Consider the following 23,414-nt stretch of genomic DNA (forward strand, 5'->3'; position numbering starts at 1 on the left):
CCAGTAATAGCTGAGTTTGGGGAACACTGGAGCAGTACATTGCCCAAGACTGTGCAGTGCTGACAAATTCGTAATTATTTACTTACACTGTTTACCTCTAAAAGAAGAAATATAAAACTATCTCTTCTTGAAGACCAACACAATTTAATTAATAAGCATACTGTAGGTGATGATAATCGGGCCACATACAGATATTATTGTAAGACAAGGAAAAATATTTTGAATAAGTACTTCGGTAGCAAACTTTACATATGTAATTTATTCTTGATCTGCAAAAGATAACAAAATATACAATGCAAACTTTATCTTTTTTTCGATTACATTTAAAAACTTTTTTCTATAATATACAAAAATACTAAATCCTACAGCAGTCTGATTTGTCTTTTTTTATAATATATATCACTCTTACTGTATCAGAGCCCGTAAAAGTATCCCAAAAGATTTATATTAATAAAATAAAAAATCACCTATAGTACCAGCAGTCACTCTTTTATCATGATGTAAAAGTATAACTTTCAGATCTGGGTCATGTGGTATATAGAAATACTAGTCAAAGAGGTGGAAACGGGCTATTCTGGGTCAGATCTAGAATAGTAAAAAATTAATTGCTTGTGATTGTTGAGACGGTCCCAACGTTACAGTATTGATAGTTAAATCTGTGCTCAGGATAGCACTACAAAGGGGGAGAGTGGATAAACAGATGTATGCTTAAATAGATTAGTGCAGGTGCATGCAATGTATTACATTATTAATGCACTAATTACAGCAACATACTATAAATACAGTTCAACATGAAGTAGTTTATTCATTCTGAAAGCACAGATAAGCAGCAACTTGTATACCAATGCACTTCTTGCTGCGTGGTAACCTTAATATGGGCTGCAATACCGTTCCATCCAATCCCTCTTTCAGACATCAGGAAAGTTCAGCTACTCCCATCATGCATCAGGTGGCACTTTACATTCTGTATGATTTAAAGCTATACTTTTGCCTACTATGGTCTTTGCTGACTGTATTATATAGATTTTACAGTAAGTCAATACAGAGTACAGAGAGAAATGAATACAAATATATTTGAGGCATAAAGAATATTAGTGTCAAAATGTAAATATTCCCACAATGTTTTCATAACAAAATATTTGACACTGTTTTTATTTTGTTTTTAAATTTAACACTCAAAAATATGATTTCCCTTTATATATACTGTATGTCAGCCATCAGTGGGGTAAATACATATCTTTAGTTTGTGGTGAAAAAGAAAACTTACACAGAAAAATGTATGGCACAATATTCACCAAAGAATTCTTTAATCATAGGCATATATATACCAATGCGATTTACAGTGAAAAAATATAAACAAAAATGACCCATTGTCATAAGTGTAGATCTAATCTGGTGCCAGAAAGAAGTGACTGTATCAAAATGAAATCAAGCTTTATAAAATATTTTTGATGCTCCACAATAAAAAAAAAAAACAAATAGCCTTTTGGCACCATTAGTTTAACTGCTACGTTATTGGACATGGTTTACCAACTTATAGTTAAATAATTATTTACTTAAATAATTGCATGGTGCAAATGAGTGTTTGCAGTTTGGCCCCTATGGTGCATTGTTTTAGTATTATGCTTTCAGCATGGAGCTGGCTTAAGAACGGGCAATAAAGAGAAATATGTATTTTCAAGCTGGGGGTTTTTTTTGCAGCAATTAAGGGTCAACTATCCAATTTTATCATGCATAGACCCTATATAGCAATAATACAATCCTCTAAGGAGATGTGACTGTCTGGTGACATCGTTTACATTGCTTCAAATTCATCGATTCTCTGTTTGGTGTTGCCCTGTCGGATTTGCCGCAGGGTCTTGTACTTGTCGCGACCCACTCGCACATTTTCTGTGTGTAGAAGATCGTTGTGTGTCTTCTTGGTTTCATCCCGTGCTTGAGACAACTCATCTGTCAAAGCCTGGTAAGGGGACAGAGACAAATATATAAGAATACTTGGAACAACTTGAGTTTTCTCTCCTATATTATCTCAAATCTGAACCCAAAGCTTTTGTACTTCAGAATGGACTGGTAGAGGGATGTCTATCTCTCGGTATGTTCTAATCTACACTGCTGAGTAAAGCTACCACTTATAGCCCTTTCAGACAGACCTTCCTGGGTTATTGCTGTTCACACTGGATGCATGGAGATGACGTCAAGCGCTCCTGAGCCAGCCAATCGGCAGCCGTCTAGGCATGAGCCGGGTCATGCCTTTCACAGTGAAGCTGACCCAGGACTAACCCTTATCGACCCTTTCTCACAGAACTGGGACCAAGGTTGCACCAGCTTGCCATGGCAATAACCTGGATCCAATCTCTGATTAATACCCTTTTCACACAGTTTTCTTTCTGTCTGTAGTATCTTAAATGGAAATTTCAATCCTCAAAATTAAATAAAGCAATTAAACAACCGTTACATTCCAGTGTTTTTCAGGGAGAAATGATCATAATGCAGCTATAAATGGTTTAAAAAAAATATAGCTTACAGCTTTTATCGCAAAAACAATAAATAAGAATCTTATATACCATGTTATTTATTTTTACTAATAATTAGAATCTGCACTGACGTTTCCGTTATGATAAGAGCACATTTCATTAACACTGAGTAATATCATTTGACATTTTTAAAGCAGGTCACTAAAAAAATAAACATAAATGACTATTTATAATTCAAACCAACATACCCTATAGAAGAGAATGTAAAAGAAAATTCACCTACTGTGTTTCTTTAACCAGGGAACATTTTAGGAAAATAATCTGTTTAATACAGACATGATGTGATATTTATGGATGTTTTCTGCACTGTGATTCCAGTGCTGAGGAATAGTGGCAGGACTGTAACACAGGACTCTGCACTTACCATTAGCTGCTTCTGTACGCGCTCATTCTTCTCTGCTTCAGTGATGCGCTCTTCCTCTTTGCGGTCATCATGGAAATTGTCATAGGTGAATTCTGCACTGTATTCCACTCCATCATCTTGCAGGTGCTCATTGACATATGCTCTCACCGGCTCATATACTGGTGGTGGGGGCATTGGTGGAGGAAGTGGTGGGGCGCTCATTACCATATGAAGCTCTTCCTTTGTTCTTAGCAGGTCATGTTGGGCTTCCTTTGCCTGTTTACCAAACAATAGAAAATGATTGGTGGCAAATCTCACAGCAGTTCAACTTTAAGAGCTTAAGGGGGAAATTCAATTAGCCGCAGAAATTTACAGCAGGCTAATTGAAGTAGTGTTACTATTCAATTAGTCCTGAAGGCAGCTCGCATGCTACAGTTAGCGAGGATTTGTTTTCAAGCCCGTGCAGGTTTGAAAAGAAATCTACATTAAATTGCCTGCTGGTGGGTGCCGCGACCAGGTTATCCCATTGGTCCAGGAACTGATCCCGGACTCTATGGAACACGGTAATTTACTGGATGAGAAAAAGGGCCTCTACGTAAAGTCCCAGGCGTTAAAGCCCGAAGCTACCACCCTTTTTCACGTGCGGTTAATTACAGCTGCTAATTGAATTTCCCCTCTAAACAGAAAAATCCATTAACTACAAAGGTAATGAAAGAACCTAGTAACAGCTGCCAAAGTAACTATGTATTATGAACCCGTGTGGTTTCTTAGGCATTTTCAGGAGGTTAAGGTTTTAGGTATTATTCTGTAAAAACTGAAAATTATGAAAATACCATCTATTATTAAATATACTAATAAAAGGATTGGACAATTAATTAGAATTAATTTACAGAATAGGAGTAGATCCTACCTGGGTGTGGTCCTTGTGATTAAACTGTGCTTTCCTAAAAGGTTTATGATTTCACATAGCAGGCTGTATTGGAGCATAGGGCCTAATTCAGAGCTGAATGCAGCAGCAAATTTATTAGCAGATGGTCAAAACCATGTGCACTGAGGAGGGGGGGGGGCAATAAAACATGTGCAGAGAGAGAGTTAGATTGGGGGGGGGGGGCAGCAATAAAACATGTGCGGAGAGAGTTAGATTTGGGTGGGGTGTGTTCAATCTGAAATCTAAATTGCAGGGTAAAAATAAAGCATCCAGTATTTACCCTGCACAGAAACATAATAACCCACCAAATTCTAACTCTCTCTGCAAATGTTATATCTGCCACACCTGTAGTGCACATGGGGGGTAATTCTGAGTTGATCGCAGCAGCAATTTTGTTAGCAATTGGGCAAAACCATGTGCACTGCAGGAGGGGGGGGCAGATATAACATTTGCAGAGAGAGTTAGATTTGGGTGGGTTATTTTCTTTTTGTGCAGGGTAAATACTGGCTGCTTTATTTTTACACTGCAATTTAGATTTCAATTTGAACACACCCCACCCAAATCTAACTCTCTTTGCACATGCTATATCTGCCCCTCCTGCAGTGCACATGGTTTTGGCCAACTGCTAAAAAATTTCCTGCTGCAATCAACTTGGAATTACCCCCATGGTTTTAGCCAACTGCTAACAAAGTTCTTGCTGCGATCAACTCTGAATTATCCCCAAAGTCTAAAGGCCCGTAACACTGGGGGTAATTCCAAGTTGATCGCAGCAGGAATTTTGTGTTAGCAGTTGGGCAAAACCATGTGCACTGCAGGGGGGGCAGATATAACATGTGCAGAGAGAGTTAGATTTGGGTGTGGTGTGTTCAATCTGCAATCTAATTTGCAGTGTAAAAATAAAGCAGCCAGTATTTACCCTGCACAGAAATAAAATAATCCACTCAAATCTAACTCTCTCTGCAAATGTTATATCTGCCCCCCTGCAGTGCACATGGTTTTGCCCAACTGCTAAAAAATTTCCTTCTGCGATCAACTTGGAATTACACCCACTATGCGATATCACCCACACACTATTGCTCATTTTAGTGTATATGCTACGGAAGAAGACCGATGCAAGGTCCCGTGCATCGTTATTGCCCACCTCCGTCGGCTGTGCACGCAGGTCAATTTGGACTTCTTATCCAAAACTGCATACATGTGCTGGCTGCGGCATGGTGTCACTGTACAATATCGCTTGCGATATCGTACAGTGTGTATGCACTAGGTCGGCGGCCCAGGAGGGGAAACTATGCGATACCGCTCATGAAGAATAACACATAGTGTGTACGGGACTTTAGACCTTTTTTAATAGTTAGTCAACAACTTGAAAAATTACAATCAGACTGCTAGCACCAATAGTTAGTGTGCTGAAGTGGGAGAATGGCACGGCTGGAAGAGGGTATAATACTGCATATTACTATGTTCCTCCACCCCCTCCCCCCTCCTCCCGCCAGCAGCTATTCAAATATTTCTGCCAGCGGGCGCAATATCATTTCAGCTAGATATCCCTGGGGGTGGCCAGCTGAGATGCACATGAAGTTTCCCCTTTAGGGGCCCCAAATAAGAATTTTTGTTTATAATTTTAGTCAGGTATAGCCACTTCACGCGCCTAAACCCGGCTGCTATGGGTGCAATATGTGCAAAAACGGAGGACAACTGAATATCACCCTGTGATCTCCAGTCACTTTAGACGGGGGATCGGGCACACTATATCAATAAAATATAACCCGTACAAGACTCTATAGAATAACTTTACAAAGTCTGCCCTGAGCCAGACATGCACAGTGGGCCACGTCTGACTCAGGACAGACTCACGCTCTATATGCACAGATATCCAATGTATTAATTAAAACCTTGTTCTCAGAAACGCATTGTAAATAATTGGTAAAGCATTGAGAGACCGTACCCTAAGTTGCCATTCGCCAACCTCCTCCTCCTTGGCTCTCCTTGCTTCTTCCAGTAGAGTAATCCTGGATGTATACTCTGCCAGCTCCAATGCCTAATAGAGGATAAAAGTGGTGTGAATAGAAACTTCTATCTCTAGATATAGATCACATGAAATTGTAAGAATGTGTGAAAATGCATCCTGCTTTCGTTATCCCTGTTTTTTGAAGAAAAAACCCCTATTCCTTTGAAATACAGAGAAGCTTGTGGCTCGCTTTTTTGTGGTATGGGAATCTTATATTGATACACTGCCACCAAAGCCCAAATCTACTGTATAGGGGTCTAGATCACACTACCTGGTACTTATTGTGGGTTGTGGCACAGAACAGTCTGGTTCATGTTTAGTATAGCCAGTGTCATACTAGGGCCCACCGGGGGAATACAATGGTAGGGGCCCAAGTTTAGGGGTGTGGCTAGCCATCACATTGGTTTGCCTAACCATAAGAGAGTGCATGGTCTGGGCCTCTTGAAAAATACATACAGTAAATAATGCTAGTGCTGCATGATAATGTACCAGATTATTAACAGCAAATTTAAGCCTGGAGAAAGGATAAAGCAGTGATAAGTGCAAGGTGATAACGCACCAGCCAATCAGCTCCTGTCAATTTGCATATTGGAGCTGATTGGCTGGTGCGTTATCAACTTGCACTTATCACTGCTTTATCCCTTCTCCAGGCTTAATACATCTGCCCCAATGTACTGTAGAAAATAGACCACAGTCCTGTGCAGTATAAGTAAACATAGGTATATGTATACAAGTGGAACCTGATCCCTAGAGGAAGAGGTAGCCCCCTGGCAGTGGGGACCACCAGCGGTTTCCCCTGTACCCCTGTGGGCCAGTCCAACCCCATGGATAGCTGTATTTGGGTTTGAACTACATGTACCCAACATTCAGAAATTGTACACTTGTCATATTACTGATATTTTTCCTTTTTCACACATACAGAAATGTCCTCATACATCTTTGCTGCAGTCACGCCAAATAGCCCTCTTGGCCCATGAGACTCTGCTAGTGTCAGGCGTCTTTTTGCTAAAGATGAGTCTCAGACGCAACACAGTGTTATAACGATGCACCAGGAAACGGTGCTGATTAATTTGATATGTGACATTTGTATATCTGTGCAACGGAGTCTCTGAATCTGCATACGAAGTGCTACAATGCAGCGGCCGTGGCTTTTTTCTATGTCAAGTTCCTTTGTACTAGATATACACATGGATATTCAAATAGCCACGTTAAGCTTACATACCCCCCGCATCCCCAGGTATATACAATTGTCCCTGATGCCAGCAGTTTTCAGGGATTATGTTTCCCAGTTCAATTTTTTACAAAAACACATATGTCTGGGAACTTAGATCAGATCCTGCGTGTTTTTAAAAATTGTTGATCAAGTTTAAAAAAAAACAGCATGTCATTCGGGACCAACTGAATATCCCCCACAAACTCAGTCGCACACAGAAATAAGGGTTGTATCTAATTAATCAGTAAATTGAGCTCCTAGTGCATCCTAATTGCATTGCATCTCAGACGCATTTTTAGCAACAAAAAAAAAATGCCAGACGCTAGCGGAGTTTCACGGGACCCGTCGGCTCACTCACACCAATCGTATTGAGGTTAGACAGATGAGGACACATCTGTATATCCGTTTTTGACTATATCATAACATTTAGTTGTTTAAAAAAAATCTTATTGTCCATGTTGCTGGATTTTATTGTACTTCTTTTATACTGTTTGCATTGCAATTTCTTAATAAAAGATGAAACAAGTGTGAAAAATGTACATAATAATTAACATAACCGTAATCAAGCAAAATACGTGTGCTCATATTTTCCTTTCATCTCTATATGCTCTGCATAGTAATAAAATACATTAAAAGTTCACTTTATTTACAAAAAATGACCAGTTCGTAAGGTTCATTTAGAAAAGGCAGCGCAAATGGTGTTTTGTGATGTCATGCATCTAATTCTAAATTCTCATGGGTATGCAGATGCACTTTGAACTATTAGATGGGAAGAAGGGGGTAAGACCTGGGGTGTTGCAGAGACGCACATTTCTAGGGGCACTCTGATCAATGTAATAAAAACCTTTCAGACACAAACTTGCTAGATATAATGCAGATACTCCTAATGACCCCCCACTCATAATTAATAGAAGACTTTAAAGAATGCTAAGTCAATCAGCATTGTACAGTATAAGAACAAGTTGGCCTTATAGTAGTAGGCCTTTGGACTGTGAAGTGGCATGTCAGTATTTATGCTTTGTCCAGTGTATCTGCAAACCCGCATGCTGTTATTAGGAACACATCATGAGTTAGTAAACTAATACATTAAATATATGTTCACTCCGTAAGGGGCCTATTTATGATTAAATATTTGCAGCATATTCCTGAAAACGTTTGTTACCCCAATGTATGAAGGAGGGACCCCATTCCCTCAGTCGCAGTCCCTTATAGGTTTCTATAGGGGATGCGATGCTGTCAGATTTAGCAAGCTCTGGAATGCAAAACATTCCAGAATTTGGGCCACCCACAGCCAAAGAAGAGTTACCAGGGGAAGGTTCCTCCGGAACGCTCCTCAGTATTGGTCAGTAGGCTACGCATGTGCACTAGTGCGGGTGCGGTCTGTACAATCCGAGCTGAACACAGGGATGGGCTCCTTTCGGAGCTACTGTCTCTGCATGTGCTCTTTCATACATGCATGCGGTATATTTGCACCCTGCAATGCGATTTTGTCCGCTAATAATGTGCCCAGATCGCACTGCATATATCAGGCCTGGCCAACCTGTGGCTCTCCAGATGTTATGAAACTACACATCCCAGCATGCCCTGCCACAGTTTTAGCATTCCCTAATAGCAAAACAGTGGCAAGGCATGATGGGCCTTGTAGTTTTACAACAGCTGGAGAGCCACAGGTTGGCCAGGCCTGGCATATATGATTATTGATAAATAGGGCTCCCTTAGAAGTCACAGGTACTTCTCTTTATGTAGGAAGGTACATCAAGGATTAACAAAGGGATTGTGCGTAATGTCTAAACTCAATGATGGCACATGCCTTAACACAAGCTACACAATTATATAGAATATAGTTTATTTTTATTTTTTTCCCCTGCTTATCAGGAAGACTACAGAACTGGAGTATATACTTTCTGTACTAGCACATAGTTATCTGAGGTATGCATATACTGGTAATTGTATGCTGTTTTGCACTACAGGCAGGCTGGCATCTGTCAGTGTGGATATAATCCTTAGTTACACAAGTCTGGGAATGCAGCCTCAATAAGTACCGAGGGGCATATTTATTCATTTATGTTTTAGACCCAATAATTATAATTTCTTAATGCCGTTTATCACAAAATGATTGAGAGGATAGGTTTAGGCATTGGAAGGGGGTTAGGGTGCAGGCAGGGCCGGATTAAGGCTCCATGGGGCCCGGGGTACTAAAGACAAGGGGGCCCCCTGAGGGCTATATATAGTGTATATAAGGGGGGGGGGGGGATTCTATATATATGCTGATCAGAGCTCTCTGTGAGGAGCAGCCGTGCATGCACGACGGCTGTGATCATGAGTGCAGGTGTGCCCGGCCAGTGCAGAGATGGAGACAAGGCTGTCTTCATCTCTGGAAAACAAATTTGGTCCATGCGGGAGAGAGGTGGGGGAGGGGAAGTTCTGCACCACTGCCACCAATGGCAGAACTTTCTAAAAAAAAAATCAAATAAAAAAAAAAAATCATGTAAACGTCCAGTGCTTGGTAGCTGACAGGGGGCCCCCAGTATAAGGGGCGCCTGGGATACTGTGTCCCCTGGGCACCCCCCTTAATCCGGCTCTGGGTGCAGGGACGGGAAAGGAATGCTTAGTTACCGGAGAGGGAGGGAGGGTTAGGTTTAGGCACTTAGAAGGGGAGGTTAGGCACCAAGCGGGGAGAGTTAGGTTTAGGCAGCAGGGAAAGGAGGGTTAGGGATAGGCACCACCGGGGAGGGTTAGGATAGGGGGCAGGGGAGGGTGTGGGTACTTTTCACAGAGCTGTCGGGATTCGATGGTCGGGATGCCACTGTCGGTATTCTGACCACCGGCATCACGTCCATCGGGATATCATACTGAACCCGGGACATGGGCTAACGCAATTACCTTATTTTCTGATTTAGGATCCCCGGCATGCTACTGGATCTTGTGAATCCACCTCCTGGAAAACTCTGTGGACTGTAGTCTAAAGGCTATAACAACTAGCGTCATCTGAATCTGAATATGGCGCTTACTAATGGGACGGAGCACCAGAATGCCTTGTATTGTAGAGCTTGGTAAATACTGCATTTAAGCAGCCCCTGCTTAAAAACAGGGGATCACAGCAGTTACCTGCTGTGGTCCCCCGTACATACATTCAGGGGATCCCTAACATTTTTGAGTAACCCCCCCAAATAATGGGTGTTTTCATGGGATATACCACAAATATTCTTTGATAAATAAGCTCCTGAGATTGACAGTGAAAATGAGAACATGGAAGCTCCATAGATGGCAGCTATATGTCACTGATCTTGAGCATGCCAGGTGGGGGCAATGTGTGCTCTGTAGTAAAAGGACGGATGCAAAACAGGATTATTTCTTCATGGATGAAGAAAAATAATGAAAGAAAAAGCTTGGAAAAGCTAGAAGCAATCAAGGAGTATGTGTCTCACCAGCTGCTCTTTGCTCTTCAACTGGAGCAGAGCTTGTCTCTCCAGCTCCTCCTTGGCATGGAGGGCCTCAATACGTTCAGCCTCCAGTCTCTCTGCTTCTAACTGAGCTCTCATCCTCTCTTCCTCCAGTTCCCGAGCTCTCTTGATCTGTTCAGACAGTTCTGTTAAATAAAATACAGGCTGGGTAAATTAAAAAATGTCTCCACATCTGTAACCCTAGAAGCAGCCAGTTAGAAGGCATGGCAGGTAATCACATAAAAAAAAAAAAAAAAGGATGTAAGAAATGCATTGCTGCATTATGCACTGGTGTAAAAGTCATTACATTTGTAATAGCAAGGGTATTATTCTTAGCCTTTATTTATGAGGCGCCACAAAATTCTGTAGTGCCATACAGAGCAGTAATACAGACAGGGTAGACCTACTGTAGTAACATACTCAATGAGCATATATACATAATTGCATGTTGCCATAGATAACTGGAATAAAATAATATGGGGGATGCTACAAGCGGAGAGAGGGCCCTGCTCATGAGAGCCTACATTCTAATGTGAAGAGACAAAGGGTGAGTATAGAAGAGCGGGGTGGATGGAAATCATGTGGTGCTCTGGTAGGTACTTAGTGATTGAGTTTTAATAGAGAAATGAAGGCTGGCAGAAAGTCTGATAGGAAGAGAGAGTGCATTCCATAGAGTAGGGCAGTGTGTCCCAACCACGCTCCTCAAGGCACACAAACAGTCCAGATTTTAGTGCTATCCATATCCAGGGCCGGTTACGCAGCTGAGTAAGGCGCCCTACTCAGCTGCGCCAGCGATATGTGTAACACTGGCCATTCCTGATACAGCCTGATATGTAGCGCCTGCCCAGAGACTCACCGGGCAGACAGGGATGTTGGCGCTGCCGCGCTATGTCCGGCAGCACACCCCACTACAGTAATGTGAAGAAAAATAAAATGAACTACTGCTCCTGACAGCAAGGGCTGCTGGGAGTGGTAGTTTATTTTGAGATTCTTCACATTACTGTACATGCAAAATAAATTACTGCTCCCAGAAGCCCTTGCTGTCTGGCTACTAGGAGCGGTAGTTTATTTTGAGATTCTTCTTCTTCTAGTACCATAGTGCGGTGCCGGGCATGGCGGAGGCGCCAACACCACTGACTGCTTTGCGAGTCTCCTGTCACAGGGGGCTTATCAGGTAATACAGTACTTTAATTAGATTAATATGTAAGGGGAAGTATTAAAGTGGGCAAACTATGTAAGGGGATCTTTAACAGTGGGCAAATGTGTCAGGGGCCCTTATATAGTGGGCAAATGTGTAAGGGGCACTTATATAGTGGGCAAATGTGTAAGGGGCACTACAACTGGGCTTTTACAATGAGACCTCCTTAATAAATTCAGGCGTGTGCCGAAGGTGGGCGCCAAAGTATTTATTCGCTTACCAAATAATTTAGCCTTGGGCTGGCCACGTCCAAGCACAGATGGTTAAATCAAAATAACCGAGGTATTAAGTCCCCTGTGCTTAAGTATGGCTAGCATTAAAACCTGGACTGTTATGTGCCTCGAGGACCAAGGATGGAACCTCTGGATTATGGACTGTGTGGGAGGTGTCTTGGAGGTGTATTAGCCAGTAACATACTGTATCCACAAAGCTCTGTCTTAAAAACATTTCCAGCAGTCAAGGTTGCAAAATAACACTACATATTTGTTATAGAGCAGAAAAATTATTTATTAAATTGTCACCTCTAGTGAAGGTACACATTTCTTGTTTACTGACCAAATGTACAGGTCTCCCTGTGACAGTAGTGTCTATGTAACCTTTACCTCTTCTACGGGGCCTACTGCGCTCACGTGGGGAAATGAAAACATTCCCAATAAAGCAAGGTGGGCTGTGTAGCATAATAATTATAATTACTAAGCAATAAGCCCTCCTCATGAATACATGTATGTATAAAATGCTGCCACCTTTAATTACATAAAATCAAGGTAACTGCAAATTTCATAATTTAACTAGTTTGACCGTTTTCTTTTTTTAAAGCAGTTCATTATTCAGTATAGTTTAATATAATTTTAAAGTTGTGTGTATAATGTATGGATGATGATTATTTCACTACTTCCTCTATACAGGTTTAAATAACGTAACTTTGTAATACAAATATTGAGCAATGATTGCCTGATCTGCAGTAGATAATGAACAATGATTAAAGTTTGCATTTCTGGGTGCAAATTCCAGATGGCTTTGGTATACTTTACGGGATCCGGTCTGAAGATAGACACTGTCTAGGTCGACAATGTTTAGGTCGACCACTATTGGTCGACATGGTTTCTAGGTCGACAGATCAAAAGGTCGACATGACTTTCACATTTTTATTTTTTTTAACTTTTTCATACTTAACGATCCACGTGGACTACGATTGGAATGGTAATCTGTGCCGAGTGAAGCGGTAGCGGAGCGAGGCACCTTGCCCAAAGCATGGCGAGCCATGCGAGGGGACACGGTGCACTAATTGGACTTCCCGGTCACTGTACAGAGAAAATGACACCAAAAAACCATGAAAAACTCATGTCGACCTTTTGAACTGTCGACCTAGACCATGTCGACCTATAACCCCTATCGACTTTCCAACCCTGTCAACTTAGTGCCTGTCGACCTATAGTGGTCGACTCAAACATTGTCGACCTAGAAACTGTTGATGCAATAATCCACACCCATACTTTATATAGTTGATGTGCAGAATATCCAGAGCAGAAACACGTATAGAGAAGCAGCGTTTGGGAATACAGCACCTTACAGCAACTTTCTGGTTTACCTCTTTCCGCCCTGTTAGTCTTCTCTTCGTATTCATGCAACCTGAGCATGAGCTCCTCCTTCTCTCTGATCATTTGTTCCTTCTCTTTCTCAACTGCTTCTCTCTTCTTTTTCTCGTTTTCAAGCTGCTGTCTGTGAGGGGAATAATGAACAAGGGAAAGTTACTCCCTAGCCTACTGGTAAAACAGGACCTGTTCTAATACACATCCCACAGGTACACTAATAAAACCCAATCATTTCAGCATAAACAACAAGAATACAAACAACTACTAATACACAATGCAACAAGTGTGCTATGGAATACTGAATCCGGCTCATGATATACTCTGTGACACTCAGATGTGTAGCGCTTATGTAGTCTCAATTACATTATTGCAAATTCACGATTATCTTTATGTTTCTTAAATTGTTACAATTTTATGACTGCAACCCAGAGCAGGGGGCACAATGCTATTTGACTCATATATGATGTGTAAAAGGGCAACTGTATTTACCTGCCACTTTTCTGAGCACTAGCGCCAACATCCACTGCTGCTCAGTGCATCAACGCAGCATGTCAACGCTGAGATGGGTCAAAAAGAGTGTCACCGGAGAGATGGTGCAATAGCTCACTTCTCTAGCAATCTCCATCCTGTCTGTTTCATATCAGCCTAGCACTGATACGGAATGTCTCCTGGTGGACAAGCTGCACATTTGCAAAATCTCATTGTGAAATAACAGAATATGTGCAATGTGTCGGGAAGTGGCGGCTGCACTGCTATGTAACACACTCAGCCATCAGATAGCACTATGCCTATTAAGTGCACCATAATGGTATTATTTGCAAAAGCCAAAGACGTTGCTTGAGAAATCTCTGATTTCTCCACAGTCAGCTTTTTAATACATTTTAGAAAAGCAGTGATAACTCTTATTTCTGTAAACAAAACAAAACACAAAAAAAAAAATCAGAAAAAAGGGGTCATATACATATACCCCAAAGTGTGGGGAAAAACAAGACGGATAAAGAATAACCTACTTCTTTAGAAACCACCACTTCACGAAAAAAGTGATGTTCTGCACTACCCCACAAAGGCAGGAGCCCCAGTGCTCCTACTCTGTACTCTGCAAATAAGCCCCGACAATCCACCACCACCCCCTCTTCTCAATCCAATGCCACACCTTGTGAAAATCTAGGTGCACCTGCACACATTGGTGCAGGTGCAAAGCTGGTTCTGCTCTGTGTAATGAAGTTACTGATGCCAGAGTAAGATATTGCTGTTCTGGGGTTGTAATGAGCATAAACTACATTATGACGGCACACCCTTTTCAGAAATTCCACCAATTAATCAGGCTTTAGCCCTAAACTACAAATCTTTACTGCTTATACTGCTTCTTTTACACTGATCACTGGTGAAACTTTGATAATTAACAAATGCAGTTAAAGATAAACTTGACATAGACCAGTTCCCTTTTTTTTTGTACAACAGTGAGCTATTTACATATATAATATATAAAATGCGGTTACTAAGTCATTTTGGTCTGTTCTTTGGGTAGCTAGTTAATGATACCAACTCACCGTTCCAGATGCTTTTGTGTTTTCTCTTCCTTGGCCTGTGCTTTCATCTGCTGCACTTCAATGGTGTCTGGCTTTCTGCGCCGCATGTACAGCTCATGATTACCCATGCAGAGCTGCAAGATTCGCTTGTTGATTCTCAAGCGTGGAGCATAAAAGACAAAGTCCTGTAATGACAAACAGAGAGAATAAAACTAAAGACACTGTACGGACATTTTACTACAGAGAAAATAAGAATTTACTTACCGATAATTCTATTTCTCGGAGTCCGTAGTGGATGCTGGGGTTCCTGAAAGGACCATGGGGAATAGCGGCTCCGCAGGAGACAGGGCACAAAAGTAAAGCTTTTACAGGTCAGGTGGTGTGTACTGGCTCCTCCCCCCATGACCCTCCTCCAGACTCCAGTTAGGTACTGTGCCCGGACGAGCGTACACAATAAGGGAGGATTTTGAATCCCGGGTAAGACTCATACCAGCCACACCAATCACACCGTACAACTTGTGATCTAAACCCAGTTAACAGTATGATAACAGAGGAGCCTCTGAAAGATGGCTTCCTAAACAATAACCCGAATTAGTTAACAATAACTATGTACAAGTATTGCAGATAATCCGCACTTGGGATGGGCGCCCAGCATCCACTACGGACTCCGAGAAATAGAATTATCGGTAAGTAAATTCTTATTTTCTCTATCGTCCTAAGTGGATGCTGGGGTTCCTGAAAGGACCATGGGGATTATACCAAAGCTCCCAAACGGGCGGGAGAGTGCGGATGACTCTGCAGCACCGAATGAGAGAACTCCAGGTCCTCCTTTGCCAGGGTATCAAATTTGTAAAAATTTACAAACGTGTTCTCCCCTGACCACGTAGCTGCTCGGCAGAGTTGTAATGCCGAGACCCCTCGGGCAGCCGCCCAAGATGAGCCCACCTTCCTTGCGGAATGGGCCTTAACAGATTTAGGCTGTGGCAGGCCTGCCACAGAATGTACAAGTTGAATTTTGTTACAAATCCAACGAGCAATCGACTGCTTAGAAGCAGGTGCACCCAACTTGTTGGGTGCATACAGTATAAACAGCGAGCCAGATTTTCTGACTCCAGCCGTCCTTTAAATGTATATTTTTAAGGCTCTGACAACGTCCAACAACTTGGAGTCCTTCAAGTCGTCTGTAGCCGCAGGCACTACAATAGGCTGGTTCAGGTGAAACGCTGATACCACCTTAGGGAGAAAATGCGGACGCGTCCGCAGCTCTGCCCTATGTCGAATGGAAAATTAAATAAGGGCTTTTATAAAACAAAGCCGCCAGTTCAGATACTCTCCCGGCCGAAGCCAGGGCCAGTAACATAGTCACTTTCCATGTGAGATATTTCAAATCCACATTCTTTAGTGGTTCAAACCAATTGGATTTGAGGAAATCTAAAACTACATTTAGATCCCACGGTGCCACCTTAGGCACCACAGGAGGCTGTATATGCAGTACTCCTTTGATAAAAATCTGGACCTCAGGGACTGAGGCCAATTCTTTTTGGAAGAATATTGATAGGGCCGAAATTTGAACCTTAATAGATCCCAATTTGAGACCCATAGACAATCCTGATTGCAGGAAATGTAGGAAAACGACCCAGTTGAAATTCCTCCATCGGAGCACTCCGCTGCTCGCACCACGCAACATATTTTCGCCAAATACTGCGATAATGCTTCGCGGTGACTTCCTTCCTTGCCTTTATCAAGGTAGGAATGACTTCTTCTGGAATGCCTTTTCCTTTTAGGATCTGGCATTCAAACGCCATGCCGTCAAACGCAGCCGCGGTAAGTCTTGAAAAAGACAAGTACCCTGCTGAAGCAGGTCCCTTCTCAGAAGTAGAGGCCACGGATCGTCCGTGACCATCTCTTGAAGTTCCAGGTACCAAGTCCTTCTTGGCCAATCCGGAGCCACTAGTCTTACTCCTCTTTGCCGTATAATCCTCAATACCTTTGGTATGAGAGGCAGAGGAGGAAACACATATACCGACTGGTACACCCAAGGTGTTACCAGCGCGTCCACAGCTATTGCCTGCGGATCTCTTGACCTGGCGCAATACCTGTCCAGTGTTTTGTTGAGGCGAGACGCCATCATGTCCACCATTGGTTTTACCCAACGGTTTAATAGCATGTGGAAAACTTCTGGATGAAGTCCCCACTCTCCCGGGTGAAGGTCGTGTCTGCTGAGGAAGTCTGCTTCCCAGTTGTCCACGCCCGGGATGAATACTGCTGACAGTGCTATCACGTGATTCTCCGCCCAGCGAAGGCTCCTGGCAGCTTCTGCCATTGCCCTCCTGCTTCTTGTGCCGCCCTGTCTGTTTACATGGGCGACTGCCGTGATGTTGTCCGACTGGATCAACACCGGTCTTCCTTGAAGCAGAGGTTCCGCCTGGCTTAGAGCATTGTAGATTGCTCTTAGTTCCAGAATGCTTATGTGAAGAGACTTTTTCAGGCTCGACCACACTCCCTGGAAATTTCTTCCCTGTGTGACTGCTCCCCAGCCTCTCAGGCTGGCATCCGTGGTCACCAGGATCCAATCCTGCATGCCGAATCTGCGGCCCTCCAATAGATGAGCCTCCTGCAACCACCACAGAAGGGATACCCTTGTCCTCGGCGACAGGGTTATCCGCAGGTGCATCTGAAGATGCGACCCTGACCATTTGTCCAACAGATCCCTTTGCATGGAATCTGCCGAAAGGGATTGCTTCGTAAGAAGCTACCATTTTTTCCCAGGACTCTTGTGCATTGATGTACAGACACCTTTCCTGGTTTTAGGAGGTTCCTGACCAGGTCAGATAACTCCTTGGCTTTTTCTTCGGGAAGAAAAACCTTTTTTCTGAACTGTGTCCAGAATCATCCCCAGGAACAGCAGACGAGTTGTCGGCATTAATTGGGATTTTGGAATATTCAGAATCCATCCGTGCTGCTTTAGCACCTCTTGAGATAGTGCTAAACCCATCTCTAGCTGTTCTCTGGACCTTGCCCTTATTAGGAGATCGTCCAAGTATGGGATAATTAATACGCCTTTTCTTCGAAGAAGAAATATTATCTCGGCCATTACCTTTGTAAAGACCCGAGGTGCCGTGGACAAACCAAACGGCAGCGTCTGAAACTGATAGTGACAGTTTTGTACAACGAACCTGAGGTACCCCTGGTGTGAGGGGTAATTGGAACGTGGAGATACGCATCCTTGATGTCCAAGGATACCATAAAGTCCCCTTCTTCCAGGTTCGCTATCACTGCTCTGAGTGACTCCATCTTGAACTTGAACTTCTTTATGTACAGGTTCAAGGACTTCAGATTTAGAATAGGCCTTACCGAGCCATCCGGCTTCGGTACCACAAAAAGAGTGGAATAATACCCCTTCCCTTGTTGTAGAAGAGGTACCTTGACTATCACCTGCTGAGAATACAGCTTGTGAATGGCTTCCAAAACCGTCTCCCTTTCTGAGGGGGACGTTGGTAAAACAGACTTCAGGAAACGGCGAGGTGGCTCTGTCTCTAATTTCAACCTGTACCCCTGAGATATTATCTGCAGGATCCAGGGATTTACCTGCGAGTGAGCCCACTGCGCGCTGTAATTCTTGAGACGACCGCCTACCGCCCCCGAGTTCGCTTGCGAAGCCCCAGCGTCATGCTGAGGCTTTTGTAGAAGCCGGGGAGGGCTTCTGTTCCTGGGAAGGAGCTGCCTGTTGCTGTCTCTTCCCTCGTCCTCTGCCTCGTGGCAGATATGAATAGCCCTTTGCTCTCTTATTTTTAAAGGAACGAAAGGGCTGCGGTTGAAAGGTCGGTGCCTTTTTCTGTTGGGGAGTGACTTGAGGTAGAAAGGTGGATTTCCCGGCCGTAGCCGTGGCCACCAAATCCGATAGACCGACCCCAAATAACTCCTCTACGCATCGCCTGTCCACTGTCGTGTCCATAAAGCTCTTCTGGCCGAAATGGACATAGCACTTACCCGTGATGCCAGTGTGCAGATATCTCTCTGTGCATCACGCATATAAAGAAATGCATCCTTTATTTGTTCTAACGACAGTAAAATATTGTCCCTGTCCAGGGTATCAATATTTTCGATCAGGGACTCTGACCAAACTACCCCAGCACTGCACATCCAGGCAGTCGCAATAGCTGGTCGTAGTATAACACCTGCATGTGTGTATATACCTTTTTGGATATTTTCCATCCTCCTATCTGATGGATCTTTAAGTGCGGCCGTCTCAGGAGAGGGTAACGCCACTTGTTTTGATAAGCGTGTTAGCGCTTTGTCCACCCTAGGAGGTGTTTCCCAGCGCTCCCTAACCTCTGGCAGGAAAGGGTATAAAGCCAATAACTTCTTTGAAATTAGCAGTTTTTTATCGGGGCACCCCACGCTTCATCACACACGTCATTTAATTCTTCTGATTCGGTAAAAACTACTGGTAGTTTTTTCACACCCCACATAATACCCTGTTTAGTGGTACCTGTAGTATCAGCTAAATGTAACATCTCCTTTATTGCCAAAATCATATAACGTGTGGCCCTACTGGAAAATACGGTTGATTCGTCACCTTCACCACCGGAATCAGTGCCTGTGTCTGGGTCTGTGTCGACCGACTGAGGCAAGGGGCGTTTTACAGCCCCTGACGGTGTTTGAGGCGCCTGGACAGGCACTAATTGAGTGTCCGGCCGCCTCATGTCGGCAAACGACTGCTTAAGCGAGTTGACGCTATCCCATAATTCCACAAATAAAGGCATCCATTCTGGTGTCGACCCCCTAGAAGGTGACATCCTCATATTTGGCAATTGCTCCGCCTCCACACCAATAACGTCCTCATACATGTCGACACACACGTACCGACACACAGCAGACACACAGGGAATGCTCTATACGAAGACAGGACCCACTAGCCCTTTGGGGAGACAGAGGGAGAGTCTGCCAGCACACACCAAAAAGCGCTATATATGACAGGGATAGCCTTATGATTAAGTGCTCCCTTATAGCTGCTTTTATATTAATATATTGCCATTTATTTTGCCCCCCCTCTCTGTTATACCCTGTTTCTGTAGTGCAGTGCAGGGGAGAGACCTGGGAGCCTTCCTGACCAGCGGAGCTGTGACAGAAAATGGCGCCGTGTGCTGAGGAGATAGGCCCCGCCCCTTTTCCGGCGGGCTCGTCTCCCGCTATTTAGTACATTTAGGCAGGGGTAAATATCTCCATATAGCCTCTGGGGCTATATGTGAGGTATTTTTAGCCTTTTTAAAGGTTTTCATTTGCCTCCCAGGGCGCCCCCCCCCCCAGCGCCCTGCACCCTCAGTGACTGCCGTGTGAAGTGTGCTGAGAGGAAAATGGCGCACAGCTGCAGTGCTGTGCGCTACCTTAAGAAGACTGCAGGAGTCTTCAGCCGCCGATTCTGGACCTCTTCTTGCTTCAGCATCTGTGAGGGGGCCGGCGGCGTGGCTCCGGTGACCATCCAGGCTGTACCTGTGATCGTCCCTCTGGAGCTTCATGTCCAGTAGCCAAGAAGCCAATCCATCCTGCACGCAGGTGAGTTCACTTCTTCTCCCCTCTGTCCCTCGTTGCAGTGATCCTGTTGCCAGCAGGAATCACTGTAAAATAAAAAACCTAAGCTAAACTCTCTAAGCAGCTCTTTATGAGAGCCACCTAGAATTGCACCCTTCTCGGCCGGGCACAAAAATCTAACTGGAGTCTGGAGGAGGGTCATGGGGGGAGGAGCCAGTACACACCACCTGACCTGTAAAAGCTTTACTTTTGTGCCCTGTCTCCTGCGGAGCCGCTATTCCCCATGGTCCTTTCAGGAACCCCAGCATCCACTTAGGACGATAGAGAAACATTTATTTCTGCTGCGGGGTACACTGGGCTCCACAAGGAATGGACAATGGAGTGTAGAGTAGGATCTTGACCCGAGGCACCAACAGGCTCAAAGCTTTGACTGTTCCCAGAATGCATAGCGCTGCCTCCTATATCACCCCGCCTCCCTGCACAGGATCTCAGTTTTGTAGTTGGTGCTGCAGTAGCAGGCACTTAACAGAGGGGCTGCTCCAGGCAGCCCTAAGAAGAGCTTTTTTTCTGAGGAAAAAAGTGAAGACTTCAAGGGCAGCAGCAGTGTTACATGTCAGTGGACATTCACGGCTGCAGCTCCGGCTCTCCCCAGCGGCGCTGTACACTCCCGAGCCCTGGTTGCCGGGTAAATACAGCAGGAGGCTCCGGTTTTCTTCTCGTCAGGCACACACGACGGGGGCTCTCCGGGATCGCGTGGCCGCACTTCGGGAGGTGGTAAGTGGGTCCCGCTTGCGGGACCCGGTCTTTATCGCGATCTGGCGCGGTCAGTGGGAGGTGGGCCGCGCGCGCTGGCGGTGGACACTGTGGCAGTACAGGCGATTTCACTAGATCACCAGGCCATGGGACAGGTCAGGTTTTCTCTATAAACCGTTTTATTAGAGCCCGCAGTAACCGGTGGTTTTGCCAGCAGGGGGATAGAGCTTGGACCTGAAGTCCCTCCCCCAGCCCCAGGGCGCCATTTTCTGCAAATGTTCCCGCCCTGGAGCTGCATATCTGTCTCTCCCTCACTCCCTGGCAGTGTCTGCGGCGCCATTATCCCTCAGCTCACTGTTCCTGGGAATGCTTGGGCAAATCCTCCTATGTAAAGCCTCCTGGTTGTCAGTGCTGTGACTTTACAAGACACTTAAGTAGTCTACCTGCCTTTTTTAGTCAGTGTTAGTTAAGAAAGAGTGCACTTAGTCAGGGTTTCCTAGTACAATTACCCTGAGGGGTTCACTACGGCTGGCCGGCGGTCGGGCTCCTGGCGACCAGCATACCGGCGCCGGGAGCCCGACCGCCGGCTTACCGACAGCGTGGCGAGCGCAAATGAGCCCCTTGCGGGCTCGCTGCGCTCGCCACGCTACGGGCACGGTGGCGCGCCACACTATTTTATTCTCCCTCTATGGGGGTCGTGGACCCCCACGAGGGAAAATAAGTGTCGGTATGCCGGCTGTCGGGCTCCCGGCGCCGGTATACTGAGCGCCGGGAGCCCGACCGCCGGCATACAGAAGACCACCCACCCTGAGATATACATCCAGTTCTTACTGTGTACTGTTATATCTATTGTTATATAGCTGTGTAAGCTAGTCCAGTGCAGTATTATTGTTAGTAATAACCTCTGCATTGTATAGACTGTTACTATTTGTGTGTGCATTTGATAGCTGAGTGGAGTCCATTTTGTGTCTTTCACTCAACCTGCTATCCCTATATTCTATAAGCCGAGGGGGCTTGGTGCGTCAGGTTTTATCTAATAAAGGATTTTCACAAAGATATACTGTATTACGTATTTTTCTCCGTGATTTAGTCACCATATCTCTCTATCTCTGCTGGTGCTGACTACACTGCGCAGGGGTTTGGGCTAGAGGTATTGTGCTGCTGACAAATTGTACTGTGTAACCTGATACTGTAAGTTATATCATATCTGCTTCTGAGGGTAACGGTTCTGGGGCTGAACACACTGCCGGTGTTGCTGAAGCCGCAGATACCTATGAGGAGAATATAGCAGCTTTGGTTCTGGGGGCTCCTTGCCCCCCAGTGGGACGGTGGCAACGGGGGCAAATAATGACCCGCCGTGGGCCGCTTTTTCCACGCTTCTGCATACGCTAGTTCATAAACTAACACCCCCTATAGGAACCCCAATGCCGGTGCAACCGTTTGTGGTCCCTGCAGCTAACCCGCCGTGGGCGGACGATTTATCTGCTCAAATAAAGAAGTTGAACCAGTCCCTGACTACTAAAAAGTCTGACCGTCGCTCGCCTACGTCCAAGGGGTCCTCTAAGAGAGCGCTTGTCTCCTCACAATCCACTGCTGTCACTGACACCTCGTCGGATGAAGACGCACTTACACTGACCCCACAGGTTCTGACTCAGATACGGCTGATGGGGAGGGTGGTTCACATGTCGATGTTCCTGATCTTTTGGAGGCTATTGAGTTAATTTTACAGATTACGGATGATCCCGAGCCATCAGTTCCTCCTAAGAAACCAGATAGGTTCAAGCGTCAGAAGGTGATTAAACAAGTTTTACCTCACTCTGACCACCTAATTGATATACGTCAGGAACCCTGGGAAAACCCGGGTACAAAGTTTGTGCCTCAAAAGAAGATGCTGGCTCGCCATCCCCTCACGCCGGAGCTGTCTAAGAATTGGGAAACGCCTCCTCCAGTGGACTCACATGTGGCTAGGATGGTGGTTTCCTCAGCTCTACCGGTCACCACCGTCACGTCTCTAAGAGAGCCTACGGATAAACGTGTGGAGGGTTGTCTGAAAGCGATTTACACCCTCACGGGTGCTGCACAAAGGCCCACTATTGCAGCTACTTGGGCTGCAGAGGCCATTGAAGCATGGGCCTAGAAGTTAGATGCTGAAATCTCCTCTGACCATGCTAGACAATGCTTGTCTTATATTGTCACAGCTTCTCGTTATATTAAAGAGGCGGCTTCTGATGCCGGTATCCTGGCAGCCAAGGCCTCTACTACGTCAGTCCTGGCTCACCGGATATTGTGGCCGAGATCCTGGTCTGTGGATCTGGACTCTAGAAAAACCCTGGAGGTACTC

At 44.7% G+C, this 23,414-nt stretch overlaps 1 protein-coding gene across 1 annotated transcript in view; it reads right to left on the minus strand.

The window, feature by feature from the left end:
• Window positions 1-240: 240 nt before the first annotated feature.
• Window positions 241-23,414, minus strand: part of EZR (ezrin) — a 139,664-nt gene continuing 116,490 nt past the window's right edge. Inside the window, exons 9-14 of the mRNA XM_063917459.1 lie at window positions 14,810-14,973; window positions 13,256-13,386; window positions 10,455-10,615; window positions 5,751-5,843; window positions 2,899-3,153; window positions 241-1,960 (exon numbers count right to left, since the gene is read on the minus strand). Coding sequence (XP_063773529.1) covers window positions 1,796-1,960; window positions 2,899-3,153; window positions 5,751-5,843; window positions 10,455-10,615; window positions 13,256-13,386; window positions 14,810-14,973 — 969 coding nt within the window. The 3' untranslated portion in view covers window positions 241-1,795. The remainder of the gene's footprint in view (window positions 1,961-2,898; window positions 3,154-5,750; window positions 5,844-10,454; window positions 10,616-13,255; window positions 13,387-14,809; window positions 14,974-23,414) is intronic.

Source organism: Pseudophryne corroboree, chromosome 4, assembly GCF_028390025.1.
Source record: "Pseudophryne corroboree isolate aPseCor3 chromosome 4, aPseCor3.hap2, whole genome shotgun sequence".
Taxonomy (NCBI): Eukaryota; Metazoa; Chordata; class Amphibia; order Anura; family Myobatrachidae; genus Pseudophryne; species Pseudophryne corroboree.